This window comes from Balaenoptera borealis (assembly GCF_965194805.1).
Source record: "Balaenoptera borealis genome assembly, chromosome: 3".
NCBI lineage: Eukaryota > Metazoa > Chordata > Mammalia > Artiodactyla > Balaenopteridae > Balaenoptera > Balaenoptera borealis.
In genome coordinates, this window is record NC_138866.1 from 15,218,510 (window position 1) to 15,239,429 (window position 20,920).

General features: G+C 36.8%; 1 protein-coding gene across 3 annotated transcripts in view; it reads left to right on the forward strand.

The window, feature by feature from the left end:
- Positions 1-20,920, forward strand: part of PTPN21 (protein tyrosine phosphatase non-receptor type 21) — a 67,257-nt gene that overhangs the window by 15,715 nt on the left and 30,622 nt on the right. For all 3 annotated transcript variants that reach the window (XR_014242215.1, XR_014242216.1, XM_082383659.1), the window contains exons 3-8: positions 10,883-11,052; positions 14,471-14,568; positions 15,823-15,890; positions 16,705-16,775; positions 18,782-18,869; positions 19,257-19,345. Coding sequence is in view for 1 of the 3 variants with exons in the window: in XM_082383659.1 (XP_082239785.1) it covers positions 10,883-11,052; positions 14,471-14,568; positions 15,823-15,890; positions 16,705-16,775; positions 18,782-18,869; positions 19,257-19,345 (584 nt within the window). In the remaining 2 variants the exon portion in view is untranslated. The remainder of the gene's footprint in view (positions 1-10,882; positions 11,053-14,470; positions 14,569-15,822; positions 15,891-16,704; positions 16,776-18,781; positions 18,870-19,256; positions 19,346-20,920) is intronic.

Below are 20,920 nucleotides of genomic sequence, written 5' to 3' on the forward strand. Positions count from 1 at the left end.
AACCACTGGACTGCCGGAGAAGTCCTCACTTAGAGTTTTAAAATCCTTTCTAATTCCCTTTATCTCTCTGTGGCCCTCCTCCCCCAACATCATAACCATTTCTTTTTTCTTTTTTTTTCGCCGAGGCATGTGGGATCTTATTGTAGTTCCCTGACCAGGGATTGAACCTGTGCCCCCTGCAGTGGAAGTACAGAGTCCTGACCACTGAGGCACCAGGGAATTCCCCATAACCATTTCTATATAACATAAAACAGCTATAATTTTAACCTGAGAGAAGTGAATGTCAGAAAAATAAGCAGCTATTCCTAAATATACCCATTTCAGCCCTTCTTTTCATTTTTACATTGTGTGGTTACAACTTCTAAAAATATTGCTCACACTACTAACTGTCTATGGTGAGACAAGATAGAAGGAATAACTAAGACTTGAGTTCAAGAAAACATGAAAAAAATTTTTTTCCTGTGACTTAATTGAAATATAAAAACTGGAATATGGGCCAAATTAGACTGAGGTTATCTGTTTTTTTCACTGTCCTCTCAATAAAAAGAGAACAGCTACTATTTATTCATTGCCCTAAAACACAGGCATTTGTGAATTAAGCTAATAAGCAAGCCCCAAAAGGCCCAAATTTAGGAGATTTGAACAAAAAGAAATCTATCTAATTCATTTCTTGGAATGGCATATAAGAAATGATCCTGCAATATAACAAACTAGTTAACTAAAATGATTGAAGAATGGGAGGCTCTGTTTTACCCTCAGTTTCGTGGGTCCTAAAACAAAGTGACCTTGTACGTGGTAGTACAAATAGAGAACATCAGCCTTTGATGTTGAAAGTGTGTGCGGTAACATCTGTTATTTCTGTCATTTTTGTGTAGTAAAATGTTGTATGTACTAAATTTTCCTGTTTAATTCTAGCTTACTCTTTAAAAACGTGTTTGACATTTTAATTTTATAATTGAATAACTTCTCAGATAATTTTGCTTGTCTTTCTCCTCCTACTGGAATGTAAGTTACTTGAGAGCAGGAATTGTGTTCTTTTGTTCAGTGCTGTATCCCTACCACCCAGAACAGTGTTTGACTCACAGTAGGCATTCAATCAATATTCATTGAATGAAAAGATGAATCTTTCTAAGACTTTAGTCCATTTTTCTTAGAAAGTATATTTTTTGAAGAATGATCTTATTGTGTTTCAGGATCATTGTTTCTTCATAGCATCTTATTGTCCAGGATGGTAAGCAGAAAAGCTGTGAGCAGTCCTCTATGTAAATAGTGATCCCAATTCATGTCCTGGACTTTCTTTCAAGAAATTCGCTTACCGTTTTACTTTTTTCCTGAAAGTTAAATGCTCCAATAACAACAACAAAATCTGGTCATTTGAGGACTTCAGTTACTTGGGCTTCAGTTTAATAAGTTTCAGTATAATTTCAAGACTAAGATGTACTGTTGATTGTCATCTTCTTGAATCCTCATATGTGTAGAGTACAGTGATACTGTATATTGTAACCTTGACTGTCAAATAGGTAATGTATTGTTTAACCAATGATAGAAGAAAATGGATTGAAATTAAACAGAAAAGAAAAAAAAATATTGTCTGCTTTGAGGCATTGTGACCATCACACTATCTGTCAAAAGGAAGAAGTGCAGTGCTTCATTATTTATGGCACACACCGTGTAGAGGTAAGCTCTAGACTTGAATTAGGTTAATACTCGTTAACTGCCCTTGTTAGATGATCTCTGCCAGGGATAGACTTTATCTAGTGCTGTCTCCTCTCATCTCCCTCCTGATGAAAAGTCTTCTGACTTCTGCCTAGTCTAAGAAAAGCATCAGGATAGAATTATAGTTGCAATTTTATATGGGATTAACTTTTATCAAACTCAATGCATCAGTGGCTTAAAAAACCCTTTGGCTAATTTGTATGTCCCTGTACTTTAAAAATAGTACAACTAAAAAGACTCTTAAAATAATTAGACAAGAAATGACTTGTTTTTGGAAAGAGTTTACATTCTGACAGGATTTGGACCTGCTTATAATAGCTGGTGTCTCTTTAAATGACTGTGATTTGGGGCACTGCACCTTTTATCCAAGCTCTAAGATTTGTAAACTGTCTTTTCATCTGAACAGAAAGCTGAATCATCAAAGTCACCTTGTTCTCAGAGTAAATGTTAGTTCTTTTAAAGTAAGTCAACTATGTTGTGTCTGGAAAGAAGCCAAGTTTTGTAGCTGTGCAACTTTTGTTTTTATTGTAGTTTGCATAGCAGGCACAGTTATCTGTACAATTTTAGGGAAGTAGCTATGAAACATTTAAACAGCTATGGAAAAATCATTGAATAACTATGAAAACTCCTGATATGTTTGTTCAGAACAAAATAGGAAAGGGTGAATATAAACATGACAGTGAGGAAGTTTCACAAAAATTATTCGGTGATAATTGAGGATTGATCTAGAGGATGCTAGAAGACTCAGATATTTAGAGGCTTCAATTGGAATGAGTTTCCCACAGGTCAAGTCAGCTTGCTTTGATCACAGTGGGAGTAGAGAGAGCTGTGAGAAAGAGAAGCCAAATGGAGGTAAAGTTTCTTATTGGGAAAGGTACTGGGTAGTTAGGAGTGGTGGTAGGCATGAACCAAAAACCATTTTTAAAAAATTATTTAAATATTCATTTATTTTAAATATTTATTTTAATATTTATATTAAATATAAATATGTATTGATGTTTATCTTAATTTTAAAAAATATTTATTTATTTTTGCTGGGTCTTAGTTGTGGCACGTGGGATCTTCGTTGCAGCATGTGAACTCTTAGTTGCGGCATGCATGTGGGATCTAGTTCCCCGACCAGGGATCAAACCCGGGCCCCCTGCATTGGGAGCGCAGAGTCTTACCCACTGGACCACCAGGGAAATCCCCCAAAAGCCAATTATTAAACGCTGGTTTATGGGGAAATTTTTATTACAATTAAACCAAGCCCATAAACAATACAGGATGTGCGTAACCCCAAAAATTTGGACTCAAGGAAGCGAAAACATGATTCTGAGGAAATATCTAGATCAAGTAATGACTGGTAATAGTTGAAATTTAAGGCACACAGGGAGCCTGTCTGTACCAAAGTTTTTGTATTTAAAAAATAAATAAGTAAAAGGTCCCGGTAACTTTAAATAAAAGGAAGACATTAGTTTGACTATTATTTGGACATTTTTATTTTCATGGAAGAAGCATAATTGACTCAAGTTTTGTTCTGCTTTCTCAGACACACCTAAAGAGATCCTATCTGCTAAATTTAATGTACTCACAGCAAATGTTCTGAGTGCTTTTAAGTCTTATCAGCACAATTAAAACTTGCAAAGTACTTTACCACAACTTTTTGAGGAAGGCAGGGTCCGTGTTATTTTCCCTATGGATAAGCTGAGACTCAGTGAGGAAGTGACTTGCTCAAGAGCTGGTGAATGGTGGAGCCAGGATTCAGAAGCCAAGCCTTTGGACCATCAGTCTGTGCTCTTGGCACTACACCGTGCTAGTGGCAGCTATGGGAATTGCAATAGTCCCCTGGAGGAAATATCAATAGAAATAACAGCAGTTCCCCAAACAGCAAAAAATTGAAATATCTTTTATGGCTTTGGAAAATATGGTTGAACTTACAAGTGAAGTAATGAAACCACAGTTGGCTCAAGTACTGTTAAGCTGTATATAAAATAAGTTATTTTTCTAACTATATTTGGGAAATGAAGTAACTAACTTTGGCTTATAACTAAGGAGAACTCTTTGGTCCAGACTTTTTTTTTTTTCTTAATTTATTTATTTTATTTTTCGCTGGGATGGGTCTTCATTGCCGTGCGCGGGCATTCTCCAGTTGCGGTGCGCAAGGGCTACTCTTTGTTGCGGTGCGCGGGCTTCTCATTGCGGTGGCTTCTCGTTGCGGAGCACGGGCTCCAGGTGCACAGGCTTCAGTAGTTGTGGCTAGTGGGTTCTAGAGCGCGGGCTCAGTAGTTGTGGTGCACGGGCTTAGTTGCTCCGCAGCATGTGGGAACCTTCCGGACCAGGGCTCGAACCCGTGTCCCCTGCGTTGGCAGGTGGATTCTTAACCACTGCGCCAACAGGGAAGCCCGCATTTTTAATACATTTATTTTATTTTTCAAACTATTTTTAATGCCAATTTTTAGAAAGCTTTATAAACTTCTCTACCCCTCAGTGTCTACAAAAGGACACTGACTAATTTTTAGCAACAATGGTTGTTATTAAATACATGACTAATTAATGTTTAGAGTTATTTGTTCCTTTGAAAAATAACTCCAGGCTACTTTGCCTTTGTAATTCTTTATAACTTCCTTTGAAAGGGTTTTTGTTTGTATGTGGTCTCTCTTGGTGAAACAGTGTTACCCATCACTTCCTGCTGCTGCCAACATGCTATTTAACAAGTCTTCCCTTTTGTCTTTTTTTTTGGCTGCACTGCAGGCTTGTGGGATCTTAGTTCCTCAACCAGGGATCGAACCCAGGCCCAGGGCAGTGAAAGTACATAGAATCCTAAACACTGGACTGCCAGGGAATTTCCATAATTTGTCAACTTTTAATCTGCTTTTAATTGGATAACCAGATTACTAAACTCATTACAAGTATGTGTAAAAAAAAAGAAAAAAAAGTTCCGTAAAAGAGGAAGGAGAAAGTTCTTCTTTGTCAAGGGCATATACTTTATTGCTTTGATTTTGACAAATTTTTCATTACTCAAACACATTTTTGCTTATTCAGTGTTTTTCATTTATGTTCAGATAGTTGAGTTTGCCAGGTATTTGTCAAACTGTACAAAATCTTGACCTAAGTATAGATATTAGAAAATAGAAAATATAATTAACCCATAGCTAGGTTCATCTATTTCTGGTTCATTTTTTTCCCCTTAGACTTTTTCAAATACACTGAATATGATGTATTTAAACATTTAAAAATAAAGTTTTAAAATTCTGTATTTGATTTTGAGTGGTTCTGATCTTCAAAAATATCTTTTTTGAGATGAAATTCACACAACAGAAAGTTAACCATTTCAAAGTAAACAATTCAATGGCATTTAGTACATTCACAATACTACCTCTATCTAGTTCCAAAACAGTTTTATTACCCTAAATGGAAATCCTCTACCTATTAAGCAGTTACTCCCCATTCCTCCCTACTTCCACACCTCACAACCACCAGTCTACTGTCTGTCTCTGTGGATGTATCTATTCTGGACATTTCCTTTAAATGGAGTTATACAACATGTGACCTTTTGTGACTGTCTTCTTTCACTTAGCATAATGTTTCTGAAGTCCATCCATGTTGTAACATGTGTCTACTTTTTTAAAAAATGATTGAATAATGTTCCATTGTATGTATATTCCGTAATTATCTTTTCATCTACTGATGGACATTTGGCTTGTTTCCACCTTTTGGCTATTGCAAATAGTCCTGCTATAAACATGTGTTTACATGTATTTGTTTGAGTACTTGTTTTTAGTTCTTTCAGGAAAATATATAGGAGTGGAATTGCTGTGTCACATGGTAATTATATGTTTAATTTTTTGAGGAGCTGCTAAATTGTTTTCCATAGCAGGTGAACCACTTTACATTCGTACCAGCAATATACAAGGGTTCCAATTTCTCCACTTCCTCAGCAAGACTTATTTTCTATTTTAAGTTATAGCCATCCTAATGGGTGTGGAGTGGTATCTCATTGTGGTTCTGGGTTGGTTTTCACTAATGGTGATTGAGCATTTTTTCATGTGTTTCTTGGCCATTTGTATATGTTCTTTGGAGAAATATCTATTGAAGTCCTTCGCCTGTTTTTAAAAATGAGTTGTTTGTCTTTTTGTTGTTGTGTGAGTTCTTTATATATTCTAGATTCTAGACCCTTATCAAATATATGATTTGGAAATATTTTCTCCCATTCTGCAGGTTGTCTTTTTGCTTTCTTGATTTGGTTCTTTGATGCACACAGTTTTAAATTTTGATGAAGTCAAATATATCTGTTTTTCCCTTTGTTGCTCATACTTTTGGCATCATATCTAAGAATCTATTTCCAAATTCAGGGTCATGAAGGTTTACTCCTATGTTTTCTTCTCAAGAGTTTTATGGTTTAGTTCTTACATTTAGGTCATTGATCCAGATTGAGTTAATTTTTGTATATGGTGTGAGGTCAGGGTCTAGCTTCATTCTCTTGATTGCAGATCTTTAATTGTCCCAGAACCATTTGTTGAAGAGACTGTTTTTTTCTCCACTGAATAGTCTTGGTACTCTTGTTGAAAATCAGTTGACCATAGATACATGGATTTATTTCTGGACTCAGTTCCATATCACTGATCTAAACGTCTCTCCTTATACTGGTATCTCACTGTTTTGATTATGGTAGCTTAGTAGTAAGTTTTAAAATTAGCAAGTGTGAGTGTCCCAACTTTGTTCTTTTTTGATATTGTTTTGCCTATTTGGGTCCCCTTGCAGTTCACATGAATCTGAGGATTGGCTTTTCCATTTCTGTGAAAAAGACTCTTGGAAGTTTGATAGGGATTGCATTTGAACCTGTAGGTCACTTTAGGTAGTGTTGCCATCTTAACAATATTAAGTGTTCCAATCCGTGAACACAGAATATCTTTCCATTTAATTTCTTTCAGCAATGTTTTGTATTGTTCAGTATACACATCTTTTCACCTCCTTGGTTAAATTTATTTCTAGGTATTTTATTCTTTTGGATGCTATTATAAATGGAATTGTTTTCTTAATTTCCTTTTTGAATTTTCTGTTGCTGGTATGTGGAATCCATACTGATTTCTGCATGTTGATCTTGAACCTTGCAACTTTGCTGAGTTTATTGGCTCTAGTAGTTTTGTTGTTGTTGTTTGTTTTTTTGGTAGGGGCTTTTTTGGGATTTTTAAAAATATAGGATCATGTCATCTGTGCATGGAGATGGTTTTACTTCTTCCTTTCCAGTTTGGATGCTTTTATTTCGTTTTCTTACCTAATTGCTTTGGCTAGAATTTCCAGTACAGTGTTGACTAGTGGTCTTGAACATGGGCATACTTGTCTTGTTCCTGATCTTAGGGGAAAAGCTTTCAATCTTTTACCATTCAGTGTGATGTTAGCTGGGGATTTTCATAAATGCTTTCAAGAAGTTCTCTTGTATTCCTAGTTTGAGTATTTTCATCATGAAAGAGTGTTGGGTTTTGTCAAACGCTTTTTCTGTGTCAATTGAGATGGTTTTTTTTTCCCTTCGTATCAATAATATGTCACATTGATTGTTTTTTTTATGTTGCACTCCTGGGTTGAGTCCCACTTGGTCATGATGTATAATCTTTTCAGTATGCTGTTGGATTCAGTTTGCTAGTATTTTGTTGAGGATTTTTGCACCTATAGTTATAAGGGATATTGGTCTATAGATTTCTTTTCTGGTGGTGTCTTTTGTCTGGCTTTGGTATCAGGGTAATGCTGGCCTATAGAATGAGAAAGGAAATGTTCTCTGCTTGTCTTTGATTCCCCCTCCCCCTTTGTTTTCTTTATGGATAGGTTTAAATTTTTTTGCGGGGGGAGGGAATTAATTATCCGGCTTCTCAAGGTTGTCATCCAAGACAAATACCCCAAAGTGGACTTATACAGAAAATTCTATGCCTGACGAAATTTAATCACAACATTTTATTGCTCAAACTCTACGTACTCATCTTAGAAACAAACCATATTATATTATAAAATCTCTGGAATCAGACGTTGTTATTTCAGTATGTATGTGTAGAAATTCTAAGAAAGCATTGAATCCAAGGGTTCTAATATTATGAGATTTTTAGTTACTCATATGCATATAAACATTTCTTGGAGCAATTTTAGAAATATGATACCTCCTTGGAAGTATTTACAAGATATAAACTTTATTTTGGCTAGCCTGAACTACTACTTAAGAGAGAACTTGAACACAGGGACAGGTACCAAAGCAAATACTTTACTACAACATAAAGTGGGTTAATGTTCAAATGTCTAAAATCTTAGACTTTCCTATGACTAAAATAGCTAATCAATAAATAATTTGCTAAATCTATATTCAGCTGTTTGCACAAAGTTCTTGCTACTCCTTTATAAGGTATATAATTTGTAAATAAAAAAGCTAATTATAATGCAGTTTTACAAATGTACTTCTTGATTTTCTATGCATATGTGGCATAATAAATGCATTGCTAAAATAAATAAACTTAGCAGATTTTTAAGAGTTTATTTCTTCTAGAATGTGCTTATTTTTAGAATGCCAGCAGATTATTCAGATATTTTTGTATATCATGATCAGTTCACAAAAGGTGCAGCCACAAATTATATAATAAACCTATAGTTTTATAATTCTATTTAAATTTTTGTGTTTGGAGGATTCAGATCCAACTAGATTTAAAGGGAAAAGTAATGTTTACAAAGAGTATTTTTAAGACCTTTTAATTTTGATTAAAAGTGATATGCCGTTATGACCAAAAGTTTTAGATTCTAAAGAATGCCCAGTCTTCTGTGTTTATGGCAAAAAATAAATATTTATAGAATTAAGTGCATAGCAGTGGTATGTTTTATAGACCAATCATGGTACATGCAGTCTAGTTCTAAAATAGAACACAAACCATAAATACAATGAACAGAAATGTATTGTGTTGTAATCAGTCCAAATAAATGTAATTAGAAAGCTTTTTTTGGCAGGGTCTTTAATCGATTTTGTTGGTGTTTAGCAGAGTGGGTGAAACTAAATAATCTTTTATAAATATAGTGGTTTTCTAGTGGCAAAATGCATTCATATGTGTTTCACATTTAGGTCTCATGATGGAGTTATGAGGGAGGTATACCTTATTTTACACTTGAGAAAACCGAATTGTACTGATTGACTTTTCCACTTCACAGTGAGCAAGTATTGGAAATTAAACCCAGGACTTTGGACTTTTAGCAACATCTTTCTGTTACCAGATTTTTATTTTTTGTAAGTTGCAGTTCTGAAGAAAGAAGGAATAGAAATAGTACCTGTTTTCCAAAAATGTGACACTGTTCTTTTCCTACAGCTAACATATTTATTTTATAAACATAATCATAACTTCAGAAAATAACAACAGTAGGACTCAGACTTTGTGCTGTATTAAAGTGTGTTTGGATCTTCGAAAATAATGATTTCCACGCAGCTTTTCGAGGATAGGTTGTTCATATGACTATCTCCTACATAACATTGGAGGGGGGTGGTGTGCTGTAGTGCAATGATTTTCAAACTTTAACGGGTACGAGAATTACTTGAGAGTTTAATAGCTCTGTAGGGCTCACTGCTCTCCAGGTAATTCTGGTAGAGGTGGTCCAAGGACAGCACTTGGAGAAACACTGGTTTTAGAGTTTAACACACACAACAAGTATCTATTTGATAAGGTAACGGGGGGTGATTTAATCTATGATATTGTTCTAGTTCTTGGAACAGAACCTGGTCCAACATAGTAGATGTTCAAAATATTCCATTCGTATGTGATGACTTGGGTGGCAACTGAGAAGCAGGAGAATATTCATTCTTTCATTCAAAATTTACTGAATTCCTGCACTATTCTAGCCGTTTGGGTATAAAGGGAAAATGGATACATTTCTCACTCTTGTTGAGTTTCTTTGATTAATAGACTCATTTTAAAGGTATGGTTCTTCCTTTGTAAAAAATTGTAAGATAAAATTATTAATATTGAGGACATGTTTTAATATTGAGGTCACTTTTTCTCTGTAAATTAAAAACTCATTTTTTGAGGATTACAGGTTAAAGAGATGGCCTGAGTGTTAGTTCTTGTTTTATTGTTGCTCTAAAGCTATATTATCCAGTATAATGGCCACTAGATGTTTGCGGTTATTTAAGTCAGTTAAAATTAAGTAACATTGGGAATTTGGTGCCTCAGCTGCACTAGCCACATTTCAAGTCCCCAGTAGCCACATGTGTGTTACACTGGAGAGTGCAGATACAGAGGAGTCCCATCATCTAGGAAGTTCTATTTGACAGTGTTACTCTAAGAATCTAGAACAAAGCAGTGATTTTTCCATTGCCTTGATCTGTAAATGGATTTTTGAGGTAAATATTAGCAGTGGCCTGAGGCTGTCATTTCAGCCCTTAAGTGCATTAGCACTTTTCAGGTTGACGAGGCCCAGGGTTAGGATTGATTTACCACAACAGTTTATTACACAGCAACTAAGATTTGAATGCTCATATCTGGGCATTTTTCTTAAACCTCCGAGTAAGACACTTAAGTTATTTTACTGCTTTAGGTATATAGCTTTTCTCGTGGTGTATGTGTATGTGTGTGTGTGTGTGTGTGTATGTGTGTATTTACCTCCTTGGCATTACAGTTGCTTAAATTTGTATCTAGTGAACTTTGCAGGGGGCAAAGAAAAGTTGCAATTACATCTTTATTACTAGAATTTTTGGTATTTACATGAAATAATTTATTCATAGATGCCAAATTTGAACGTAGTGACAAGTTGGATTAACGCTAGTCCGAATTCAACTAGGTCAAACCCCAGTTATGCTTATTATAAAATATTAATTACGGTAATGTAGTATTTTGATAATTTAAAAACTAAACATTTTACGTTTTTTTGTTGAACTTATGTAAAATCCTCTAGCACCTGCTGCATTCTGATGTCTAGACATTTTTCTATGCAGTGTTCAAGAAATAGTCTGCAAGCATAACTGACTTTTCGCCTCTATTTCCTGAATGAGTATCTAGATAGAGATAGGTCTTGCCTCCTTTTTTTTTTTTCCCCTTCAGGTTTTGCTGTGGTCCCTTTCTGAGAAGAGAAGCTATAGGAGACTGTCACTTGGTCCCAGGTCATGGATTAGAGCAATTAAATCCTTTTGTACATTTCTGCTTCCTTCAGTGATTCTCCCTCTTTCCAGATCACTTACTTCAGCCTCTGGTACTACAACAAGCAAAACCAGCGCCGGTGGGTAGATTTGGAAAAACCTCTAAAGAAGCAGCTGGATAAATATGCATTGGAACCTACCGTCTATTTTGGAGTGGTGTTTTATGTGCCTTCAGTTTCACAGCTGCAGCAGGAGATTACCAGGTAAGAAATAATGTGCTGTTTTGTTTCTAGGAAATCCAGTGAAATTAAAAAGGTGAAATTAAGGTTGGAGTCAGGAGATAAGGCTAAACTTTGCCCTCTTGCCCCTGCATTTTTAGCCTCAGTATTACGTGGAGGTGCTGGTATGTGGTGTGTCACAGTGCTTTACTGCATGTTGCATGAGTTATGGGTTCACTGGGCACGAAGGAATGATTAAAAGGAAAAATGATGTTTTTACCCTGGCTGTGAACTCTTCTTGTAGTGATGTCACCTTTAATGTTTTTGTTGAGTTGTTTCTGACCTTTGTAACAATGAAATGAGAGAGGAGATTTTAAAAAATTGTCACAAAATCTGTGTTTACTCCTCAAGGAAATGTGTAGAAGGGTCCTTCTAATTCTGACACCAGTAGCCATAGTATTCTGTACATAGGTGTGGGGCGAAGGGGGAGGTGGGGGAGGTGTTTGAGATCAGAAAAGTTTGGCTAGTAAGTGCACTTAAAAGGGACAAAGGCAGCAAGGGTAGAGTGTATTAAGGAGTGGGATAGAGGAACTAAATGTTCTTTTTTTTCTTGACAATAACAAAAGAAAAAAACAAGGGATCAAATTTGGATTCTTTTTTTTTTAATTGAAGTATAGTTGATTTACAGTGTTGTGTTAATTACTGCTGTACAGCAAAGTGATTCAGTTATACATATATATATATACATTGTTTTTTTTAATATTCTTTTCCATTATGGTTTATCATAGGATATTGAATATAGTTTTCTGTGCTATACAGTAGGACCTTTTTGTTTATACCGAATTTGGATTCTTGAGCCTGCCTTTCACATTCTTCAAAATCCACCACTACCTTATCTTTTTAACCCTGTTTAACATTACTTTCGAGCCAAGCTGGACTACTTCTAGTGTGCTGAACATGCTGCATGCCTTTTCACCTTTGTGTCCTAGACCTTTCTTTCATAAATATGTACTGGAATCCTGTTCATCTGATTTTAGTTCAAAAGGCACCTCCTCCATAAAGCTTCTGTGGTCCCTCAGGCTGGAATGAGTTTTGCCTTCTCCAGACTATTCTAGAATTTGCTTGTACTTACGATGGCAGTTGTCACAGCCTTTCACTACAGTTATTGGTGTACGTATCTTTTCCTTAGATTTTAAACCCATGTTTTCTTTAATTTTGCCTTTCGCATAATATCTAACACAATGCCTTGCAGATAGTAAGAACCTGGTACTGCCCTGTGTTTGTGGAATATTCTTTTTAAGTACTGAGTTCAGAGTTAATTTTTGGAAGAAGGTGAATAACCAAAGAAGCTAGAATCAGGTTGTAGGGATAAGCATGAACTGGCTATAAAACAGATCTGAGACATAAATATTGAAGAGAGAAGTAGAAGCCAGGAGGAATAAACAGCGACTGACCACTTTGACTCATTTATTTAAACATTTATTGAAGATATAATATGGTATGTGAGAATTATATTGGTTACTGTGGGAGATGAATATACAAATGGATATGCTTTACTCTTACTCTGGAGGAGTTGCTCACAATCTGGTAGAACTGACAGTCTATGTAAATGAACAATTACAGTATATTATGATAATACATGCTTTAATTAAAGCACTAGGGGTGGGATGTGGGGAACATGAACAGGGTGTAAAGAAGTTGACTTTTCACTTGACTTTACAAGGAATTTTCTAGTTAGAGGGAGTAGCTTGTGCAAAGTAGGGGGATAGTAAAAGCAACTGATGTTTTCAGGGAATTTCAGACATTACTTCGAGGGGAGAACAGAGACTTGAGAAAAGGAATGTCCTAGTCGTAAAGTCATAGATCAATAGGGGCAGACATTTTTGAATTTTAATGGATGGGAACGATGAAATGTGCATTTTACAAAGACCACCCATCATGGAAGGTAGATTATAGGTGGCAAGACTATAGGCAGGAGACCAGTTAGGAATGTATATGCCATAATCTAGGCATTAGTCTAGAGTGTGGACCTGCTTTCCAGTGATTTGATTTAAGGAAAGAACCAAGAGTATTTAGAGTGGAATATGTGGACAGCATATTCAATAGATAGACTTCTTTAGGTCTTTGAAAGGAGCTGCCTGGGAGAATGTTTCAAGGTTTCTTCTTTGACAAGATCTCAGAGCTACCAGCATTCTATTTGCTGATTGAGGGAAGTCTGTGGGTTCTACTAGCAGGTGGAAGGGGATAAGTGGGATCTAAATCCTTGTTCAAAAGGATGGTGTTCTGGTCAAGTTTTTTGGTAACAAAGAATGGAAACCTCAAAGGTAGCTAAAATAGGATGATGTAAGGACATATGAAATGATTAAAAGGGTGGGCTCTCAGGGGAATTCAAATGTGAACTGTAAGTGGGTTGAACTTCACAGACGTCAAACCTGGAAGAGATTCTGGATTCAAGATGGTTCTATAGACCGTATTGGCAGAGTTGCTGGATCTTCGTTCAACACCGTATCCCCAGCATCTAGAACAATGCTTGATGCATAGTAGGCCCTAGTAATTACCTAAGTGAAAAAATAAGAGGAAGGCAGAATAAATCTTCACTATAGAGCTTATCAAAATGGAGAAGTGATACAGATGAAATACTGCTGACTGGCTGAAAGTAGATGATTGCTGATAATAATAACAGTTGTTTATTAAGTACCAACTATGTTCTAGTATTATGCTAAGAGCTTTATATATATTCCTTGATATGTTCAGCCTTGTGAAGGGGTGATAGTGCCCTCATTTTACTAGAGATAACTTAAACCCACAGATTATGACTTGCCCAAGTTCATGCGAAATGCTAAATCAGAGATCTGGAATTTAACCTAGGTCTGCTTGACTAAAGCTTGTGCTGGTAACTAATACCTTATATATTGAAAGCATAAACAGAAGTAAACCCACATCACAAGAATATTAAGAAAGAATTTAGCACCTATTCTTTTTGGTATTTCATCAAAGAATATTTTAATATAAGGCTGGTCTGAAATGTCAGGAACCATTTTCTTCTGGCTTTACTGTCCAGGGCTAGGAAAGTCTTACATCACCAAGTTACTAGTCAGAGTTTCTAAAGTAAAGATTGGCCATTGATTCTCTGTGTCTCCGACGAAAAAGGACAAAACTTAGAGACTTTTACAGGGTATAAGACAGATGACCAGCTGTCTTCTAGATGGTTGTAGCTTGTAGCTTTCACATAACTACAGTTAAGGATAAGTGGCTCAATAAATTGATTATATTGTGTGTGTGTGTGTGTGTGTTTGTTTGTCGGTATAGATATGGTCAAGGATATTCCTGTCGTTCTTCAAAATCGTCTGAGCTTAAGGTTTTGGCTAGTTTATGCTCCTCTACCAAATTATGATAAAATGCATTGTGTCTCAAGTAGAGGTAATACTGATATTGACTTTTAAAAATTGACCTTTTTTTATAGGTATCAGTATTATCTGCAGCTGAAGAAAGATATCTTGGAAGGAAACATTCCTTGTACGTTAGAACAAGCAATTCAGCTAGCAGGCTTAGCTGTTCAAGGTAAATAATGGCAATTGATAATAGATCTATCAGATTAAAATGTATGTTAAACAGAAACAGCAAGGGATTCTTAAAGTAACTGACTTTATAGAAAATAACTACTATAAAGTAGTTTTTTATATTAGTGAAATATTCTGTTATCTAAGGGGCTTCCTTGTAGGGAAAAAAATGAGTTTGGATTACTTCAGTGAAATACGAGACTTCTGGAAGGTTAAGCATGTTATGTCAACAGAGCACACAGACCAAAAATAGAGAGGAAATACACACATATGCACACACATGTATAGCATTTAATATGCTCTGTATTCCTCTAGTTCAGGGACTTGATCTGCTGCTAGCGAGTATTTTCAGAAGAAAGATCAGCCAAACAATGTGGTTGATGAGGTTACATTTGCTTGTACTTTAAGCGTACGTCATTTGTTTGGTTTCTCAGTTGTCCTAGGTTATAGGACATCGTCAATCATAATAGATAGTTTTGCATTTCACAAGTATTTTTGAATTAACTGTCATTTTTCACATGTCTAATCTATATGTATTTACATGTATGTAATGTACTTTGGAAAGACTTCTGATGGGGCATTATTTCAAATGATAACTGGCATTTAATCTTGGGAATTGAAATTTAATCAGAAGAATCATAAATAAAGTTCCATCAGATATTAGCAGGCATGGAGACATATATCATTTCTAGACAAATAAATGCCTGATACACATGGAGCCACATTCCTTTTCAAGGTACTTTGAAGCTTCCTAAGTGTCATCTTTGGCTTTAAGAGTTAGTTTTTCCTAAACTTTTTGCTGAACTATCAATTTTTTGAACAATTAAAAATTTCTAAACAGATACATCTTGCTGTAATGTATTCAGATGATCTAATTCCTCTTCCTAGAGATAATCACTACCATGAATGGTTTGGTTTCTTCCTGACATTTTTCTGTGCATAAGTAAGCATACTTGATTACAAAGTAGGTTTTGTTTGTTTTTCAATGACAAAAAAAGAGATGGTTTATATATAGTTTGTAACTTGGTTTTTTTCAGTTTATTAAAAGGCATTTTTTCCAAGTCAAGACACATGAATCTACCTAATTAATATTTTTAAAAGGGTATTTTAAAAGTATACACTTTATAAGCTATAAGGCAAATTTGACATCTAAATCATAAGCACACCATCTGTATACTGCATATTGAATTTAGTTCTGCATGTTTTGCTTCCAGTTAAGCATAATTGACATGTGAATATTTGTCATTTTATATAGCTGATTTTGGTGACTTTGATCAGTATGAATCCCAGGACTTTCTTCAGAAATTTGCCTTGCTTCCTGTGGTAAGAATGCTTTTGACATTGGGCCTTTTTAAAAACAATTTATTTCCATACCCTTAATATTCCCTGAAATGAAGTCCATATAGTAGACTTACTAGGCAGGAATAGAGTTTAAAAAATCAATTTCCTCTTATAAACAGCTCAAGTGTAAATGCTTTCCCTGTTATAGTCTTCTGGTCCTTGTAAACCCACAGAAACAGAAGGGTCTGTGGTCATTGGACTGCAGCCAGAGAAATTCATTTTGTGTTTGGATGTGAGTCTAAAGAGAGGGACAGATTTCCAGCTTCTGAGGAATCACATAGAGGTTTTGCTTTTAACTGAAGGCTCAAAACCTGACAGAGTTATGTTGAAATGGATTTGGTTTCTCATCCGCAAATTAAGGAGTAGATGACAAAAAGACACTGCCTTCTACATTTTAAAGTCACCACTGATGGAATTGACAGGGAAACTGTGTGTTGGAACAGCTACGGGAGGTGGTACGCTCTTCCGAGTGTCTACACAACCAGCCAGGGAATGCACAAGGTGTTACGTGCTGGGCTTGGAACTGGCTGATGATGTTACCAAACTGAAATAACTCATCTGAAACTTTCTCTGGGATGAATTGAGAAGGCAGGGCAAGTGTTTTGGCTCCTGAGCAGAAGCCACGTAATTCCTTAGAAAGATCATGATTATGTCCTTAAGCAAAGCTCGCACACATTAACACTAGCCCTAGTTTTGCCTGCTGGTGGCAAGAGTCAGTAACAGTCAGTAGCACGGATTCCTTCTAAGAAATTTGGGTGATTTGTTTACATACTTAACTGCAGTATGTTTTTTCCAGGAGTGGTTACAAGATGAAAAAGTATTGGAGGAAGCAACCCAAAAAGTGGCCTTACTGCATCAGAAATACAGGTAACGCTGAGAAGTGGAAATAGTTCAGAACTAATACCTGTTTGAATTTGAACCATGCATTGACACCATTAAATGTGGAACTTTACTACTGCTGGCTGCTACTACTGCTAGTTACCAGGAGCCAACCTCTGCAGAGCTCTCACCGCGTACCAAGTGCTCTTATGAGCACTTACCCGTATTAACTCATGTATTATTCATTTTTTTATCGTTGATGAAACTGAGAAAGTTGAAAGCTGCTGTCACTGAAGGATGACAGTTCTTCATCCCATGTCTTAAAGGTTTTGGTGGTGACTCGGTCCTGTGTAGGTTAATGCAAGATTAGGGAGACATGTTTTCTTTTGTGATGTTTTCTTTTGTGTGTGCCCCCCTAGTCCCCCCCTTACACCTTTGGAAGCTGTGTCTCTGTCCTCTGGGGGAGCTGTGCTGAGAGCTGTGGTGCTTATTGCCCTGACCCCTGCTTCTGGGCAGAGAGTGACTTTCTTTGAGAGTGAATCTGTATGTGTTGTCCAAAAACCCTGTCCTAGAGAATGCTAGCTTTTATTCTAAACCAAATACCACACAGTTCCAAGTACTTTATATATCATTAAATTCTTACAACCATTCTTTAAGGTAAATGTTACTATCTCCTTACAGATTGGGAAAATCAACCTCACAAAGACAAAATAACTTGCCCAAAGTTACATGTGGTAGAGGTGGGATTTGAACCCAGGTCTGTCTAATTATAACCTATTATTCACCCCCTCCCATTAAAAATAACCTTTTGCCTTTAATCTGTCCCCACTCAAATCCATACAGTCACTCACAAAAGATTAGTCTTCCTAAAATATCACTTTTGACTTGTCTCCCCTCTTCTCCTCAAATGTTCATGAATCTCTTCTTGCTTTCCACCAGCCTAAGTTCATTACCCCTGGGATTAAAGGCTTCCCACAAGTTGGTTAAATCCTGCCATTCCAGCTTTACCTTCTGCTGTCCAAATGAACCTTTTTTTTTTTCAGCATAATTAATCCCTCAGGCACACATCACTCTATCTTTTGTTATTTTCACTCATTCATTTGTGCACCTCCTTAAAAGAGAGTTTAGTGCTGTTATTCTGTATGAGGCAGAGTGCTCAATGCTGTGGCACAAAGATAAATAGAACAATGATCTGCCATCAAAGGATGTACTCCCTGCTTTGGCATCTTAAGGGATAGGCAGGACAGCCCATTGTAATAGTAATAGTAATACTGATAATGGGTACGGGGGAGAGGTGTGCACAGAATGTGGTGGTTCTACACAGAGCAAGGGCATCTGACTTAGACTCAGGGCAGTCACAGAAGGTGACAAAGAAGGAGTGATATGTAGGCTGAGTCTTGAAGGGTATTAGGGATTGACCAGGTACGCAAGTGGGTGATAGGTATACCAGGAAGCGGGATTAGCATGTACAAAGGCCCGGAGGCACGAGGGAATGTGGTATATTCAAAGAAATGCTGCGTTTGGGATGGTCGCAGTGTGGGGTGCCTTGTGGGTGTGGGAGAGCAGCAGAAGATGAGGCTGGAGAGGCACGTGTCCGTGCAGTTGAGTGCCTTCCTACCTGCACACCCATTCTTGTAATTCTGTCACCTGAGCTGAAAAGGATTTCCATCTTCTAACCCTTACCTGCAGCACTTACCGTTTGCAATTTAGCACACAGTGCTTAGTATTGCCTGATACTTTGGTGGTTTAGAAAGAATTCTAGCTTTCCCTGAAGTTTTTTTAGGGGGTGGTTTTATTTCCTGCCTTTCCCCTTACCTGCCTAAAGTACAAGGGGTAGAATCTTACATAACTAACCCTCAGCGTTCAGCACAGTGCTTTTGCATGCAGTTGGTTTTCAGTAAATACTGATGCATTGATATAACTAATCACAGATGGTTAGAAACTTGAAATGTTTCTAATGTTTTTTGACAAATTGATATGTAGTTTTTTTAGAAAAGCTTTTCATAAAAAATTTTTTTAGTTTTGTGAACAATCTAACTTCTTTTGGGTTGCAGAGGGCTGACAGCTCCTGATGCTGAAATGCTGTACATGCAGGAGATAGAGAGAATGGACGGCTATGGAGAAGAGAGCTACCCTGCCAAGGTAAGCGTGGCACGAAGACTGGGCTCGCCAAAGGCATCTTAGTAATTCTGCCAGGAGAGCGGGGAAGCCCAGGGATGCCCTGCTGTGCAAAGGCCAAAGAAACGTAAAAGCTGAGGTCCTTGTGACCAAAATTTTGTAGTAAAACACATTCCTGTTTTGTGCTTTGTTCTTGGAAGTGCTCTTGAAATAGAGTTCCTTAAGGAGCCCAACTCTGTTTTCATATGTATTTATAAGATGATACATTTATATCTTGCAGACTTTTTGCCTTCAGCATAGGTCTTCTGAACATTTCCTATCTGGGACACAAGAGTAGGGAAGTAGGTGTGGTCATTGTGGTTCTTATGCATCTGCTGCCCGAGTGTTTCCTTTTTCGCTTTCTCCTCTTAGGATAGCCAAGGCAGCGACATATCCATCGGAGCGTGTCTCGAAGGTATCTTTGTGAAACATAAGAATGGAAGGCCTCCTGTGATATTTAGGTATTTTTCTTACATCTTTCTGTGCACTTTCTGTGGCTCCTGTTGGTGATATTTTTTAGTACCTGTGCTAGTTATATCGCTCACAAGTAAATCTCTCCCAAGGCCTCACTAGAAAATGGCAATATGCCCTTCCTAGAATAAAATACCACCTGACTGCAATGGTTCTTTTTATAAGATACTTTCTTCAAACCAAATTGTAGAAAATAGTGCTTGTAACGATGGCCTGCTTATGAAATGCTTAAAAATGTGTGACCCTTTTCTTACCATATGAAGGTCATTCTTTGTCTTGGTGTGAATTTTTCATTTGAGCTCTGGTTTCCAGGGCTATTTCTTGTGGAAACTCTAGGCCTTTCTCTGATTCTAGTTTGTACCAAAATTCCTAAAATACCAACATCTAAAAAAATTTCAATTACTTCTTATAATGTTGATTTTTCTTTTCTTGATTATAAAAAAGTGATACTATCCATTTGTGGAAATCTTGGAATGTATCTAGTAAGAAGGACAGAAAGGATATATAGCAATGTGCTAACAGTGGCTGGCTCTGAACAATGAGATTTCAGGTGATTTAAATTTCCTTTTCAGTATTCTTTGTCCCTTCATTTCCTTTGCTTTACTATCTTTTGGGCCCTGAATTCTCCATGGTGATTAGGACCACAGAGCGTGTACCCGGCTTGGGGAGTAGATCCCCACTCCTAGGCTGTACTGCACTGGGTCAGGTGGCTCCCATTTGGCAATTGCTCTCATGTCCCCAGGCTGCTCATTGTCCTCCGGACATGCTGAGCTGCGGGGTAGGGGGTGGAAATGGATCTGGCCTGCACCGGAACGGCAGGACCCTGACATTGGGAGACATCCCACCGGCTTCCTTTATCTCACTGGATAGGAGAGTCTAAAATTGCCTTCTTTAATATGATGCTAATAATCTTTAGGTTTAACAATTAAGCACCTAATTACTACAAATGAATTTTATTTAATTAAATAAATTTAAATAAATCTAATATAATGGAGAAGGATAAAGAGGGATAGATTTTGTTTTTCCAGACCTATTTTTCCCTTTTATAAAATTATACAGTTACGTAATAAAATAAAATATTAATATATAAAATCTGAACGTGGTAAAATAGAGTTAGAAAGTTCCAAATCGGAGTTTGAATCCTGGTGAACACACCCAGAATAGTTCACTCTTTGGATTGGAACTTTATCTTCACCCTGCTCCACCAGCTTTTCAGAGCAGCTCTCCTCTAGTTTTGTGCCTTATTTTGCCCTGTATACATGCAGAACTTAACAGTATTTGTCTGCTTCTGTGTTCTCTATCAGCCCCACCCTCCATCTGTGCCCCTTTGAGGGAAGCACTGTCCTTTACTGATCTTAGTATCCTAGGACCTAACACAATTTCTGGTATTATCATAGTGGGTATCCTTTAAAATGTTTGTTGAATGAATGAAGGAGGCATTGACAACCAGCTGAGAGTGGGATATTTGATCAAACTAGTGCAGCAAATGAGGATAGATTTTACATTTTTAAATACTCTGCCTTCATTTTAGTATACATGCTTTTACTTCTTGCCACTAGCTGTTG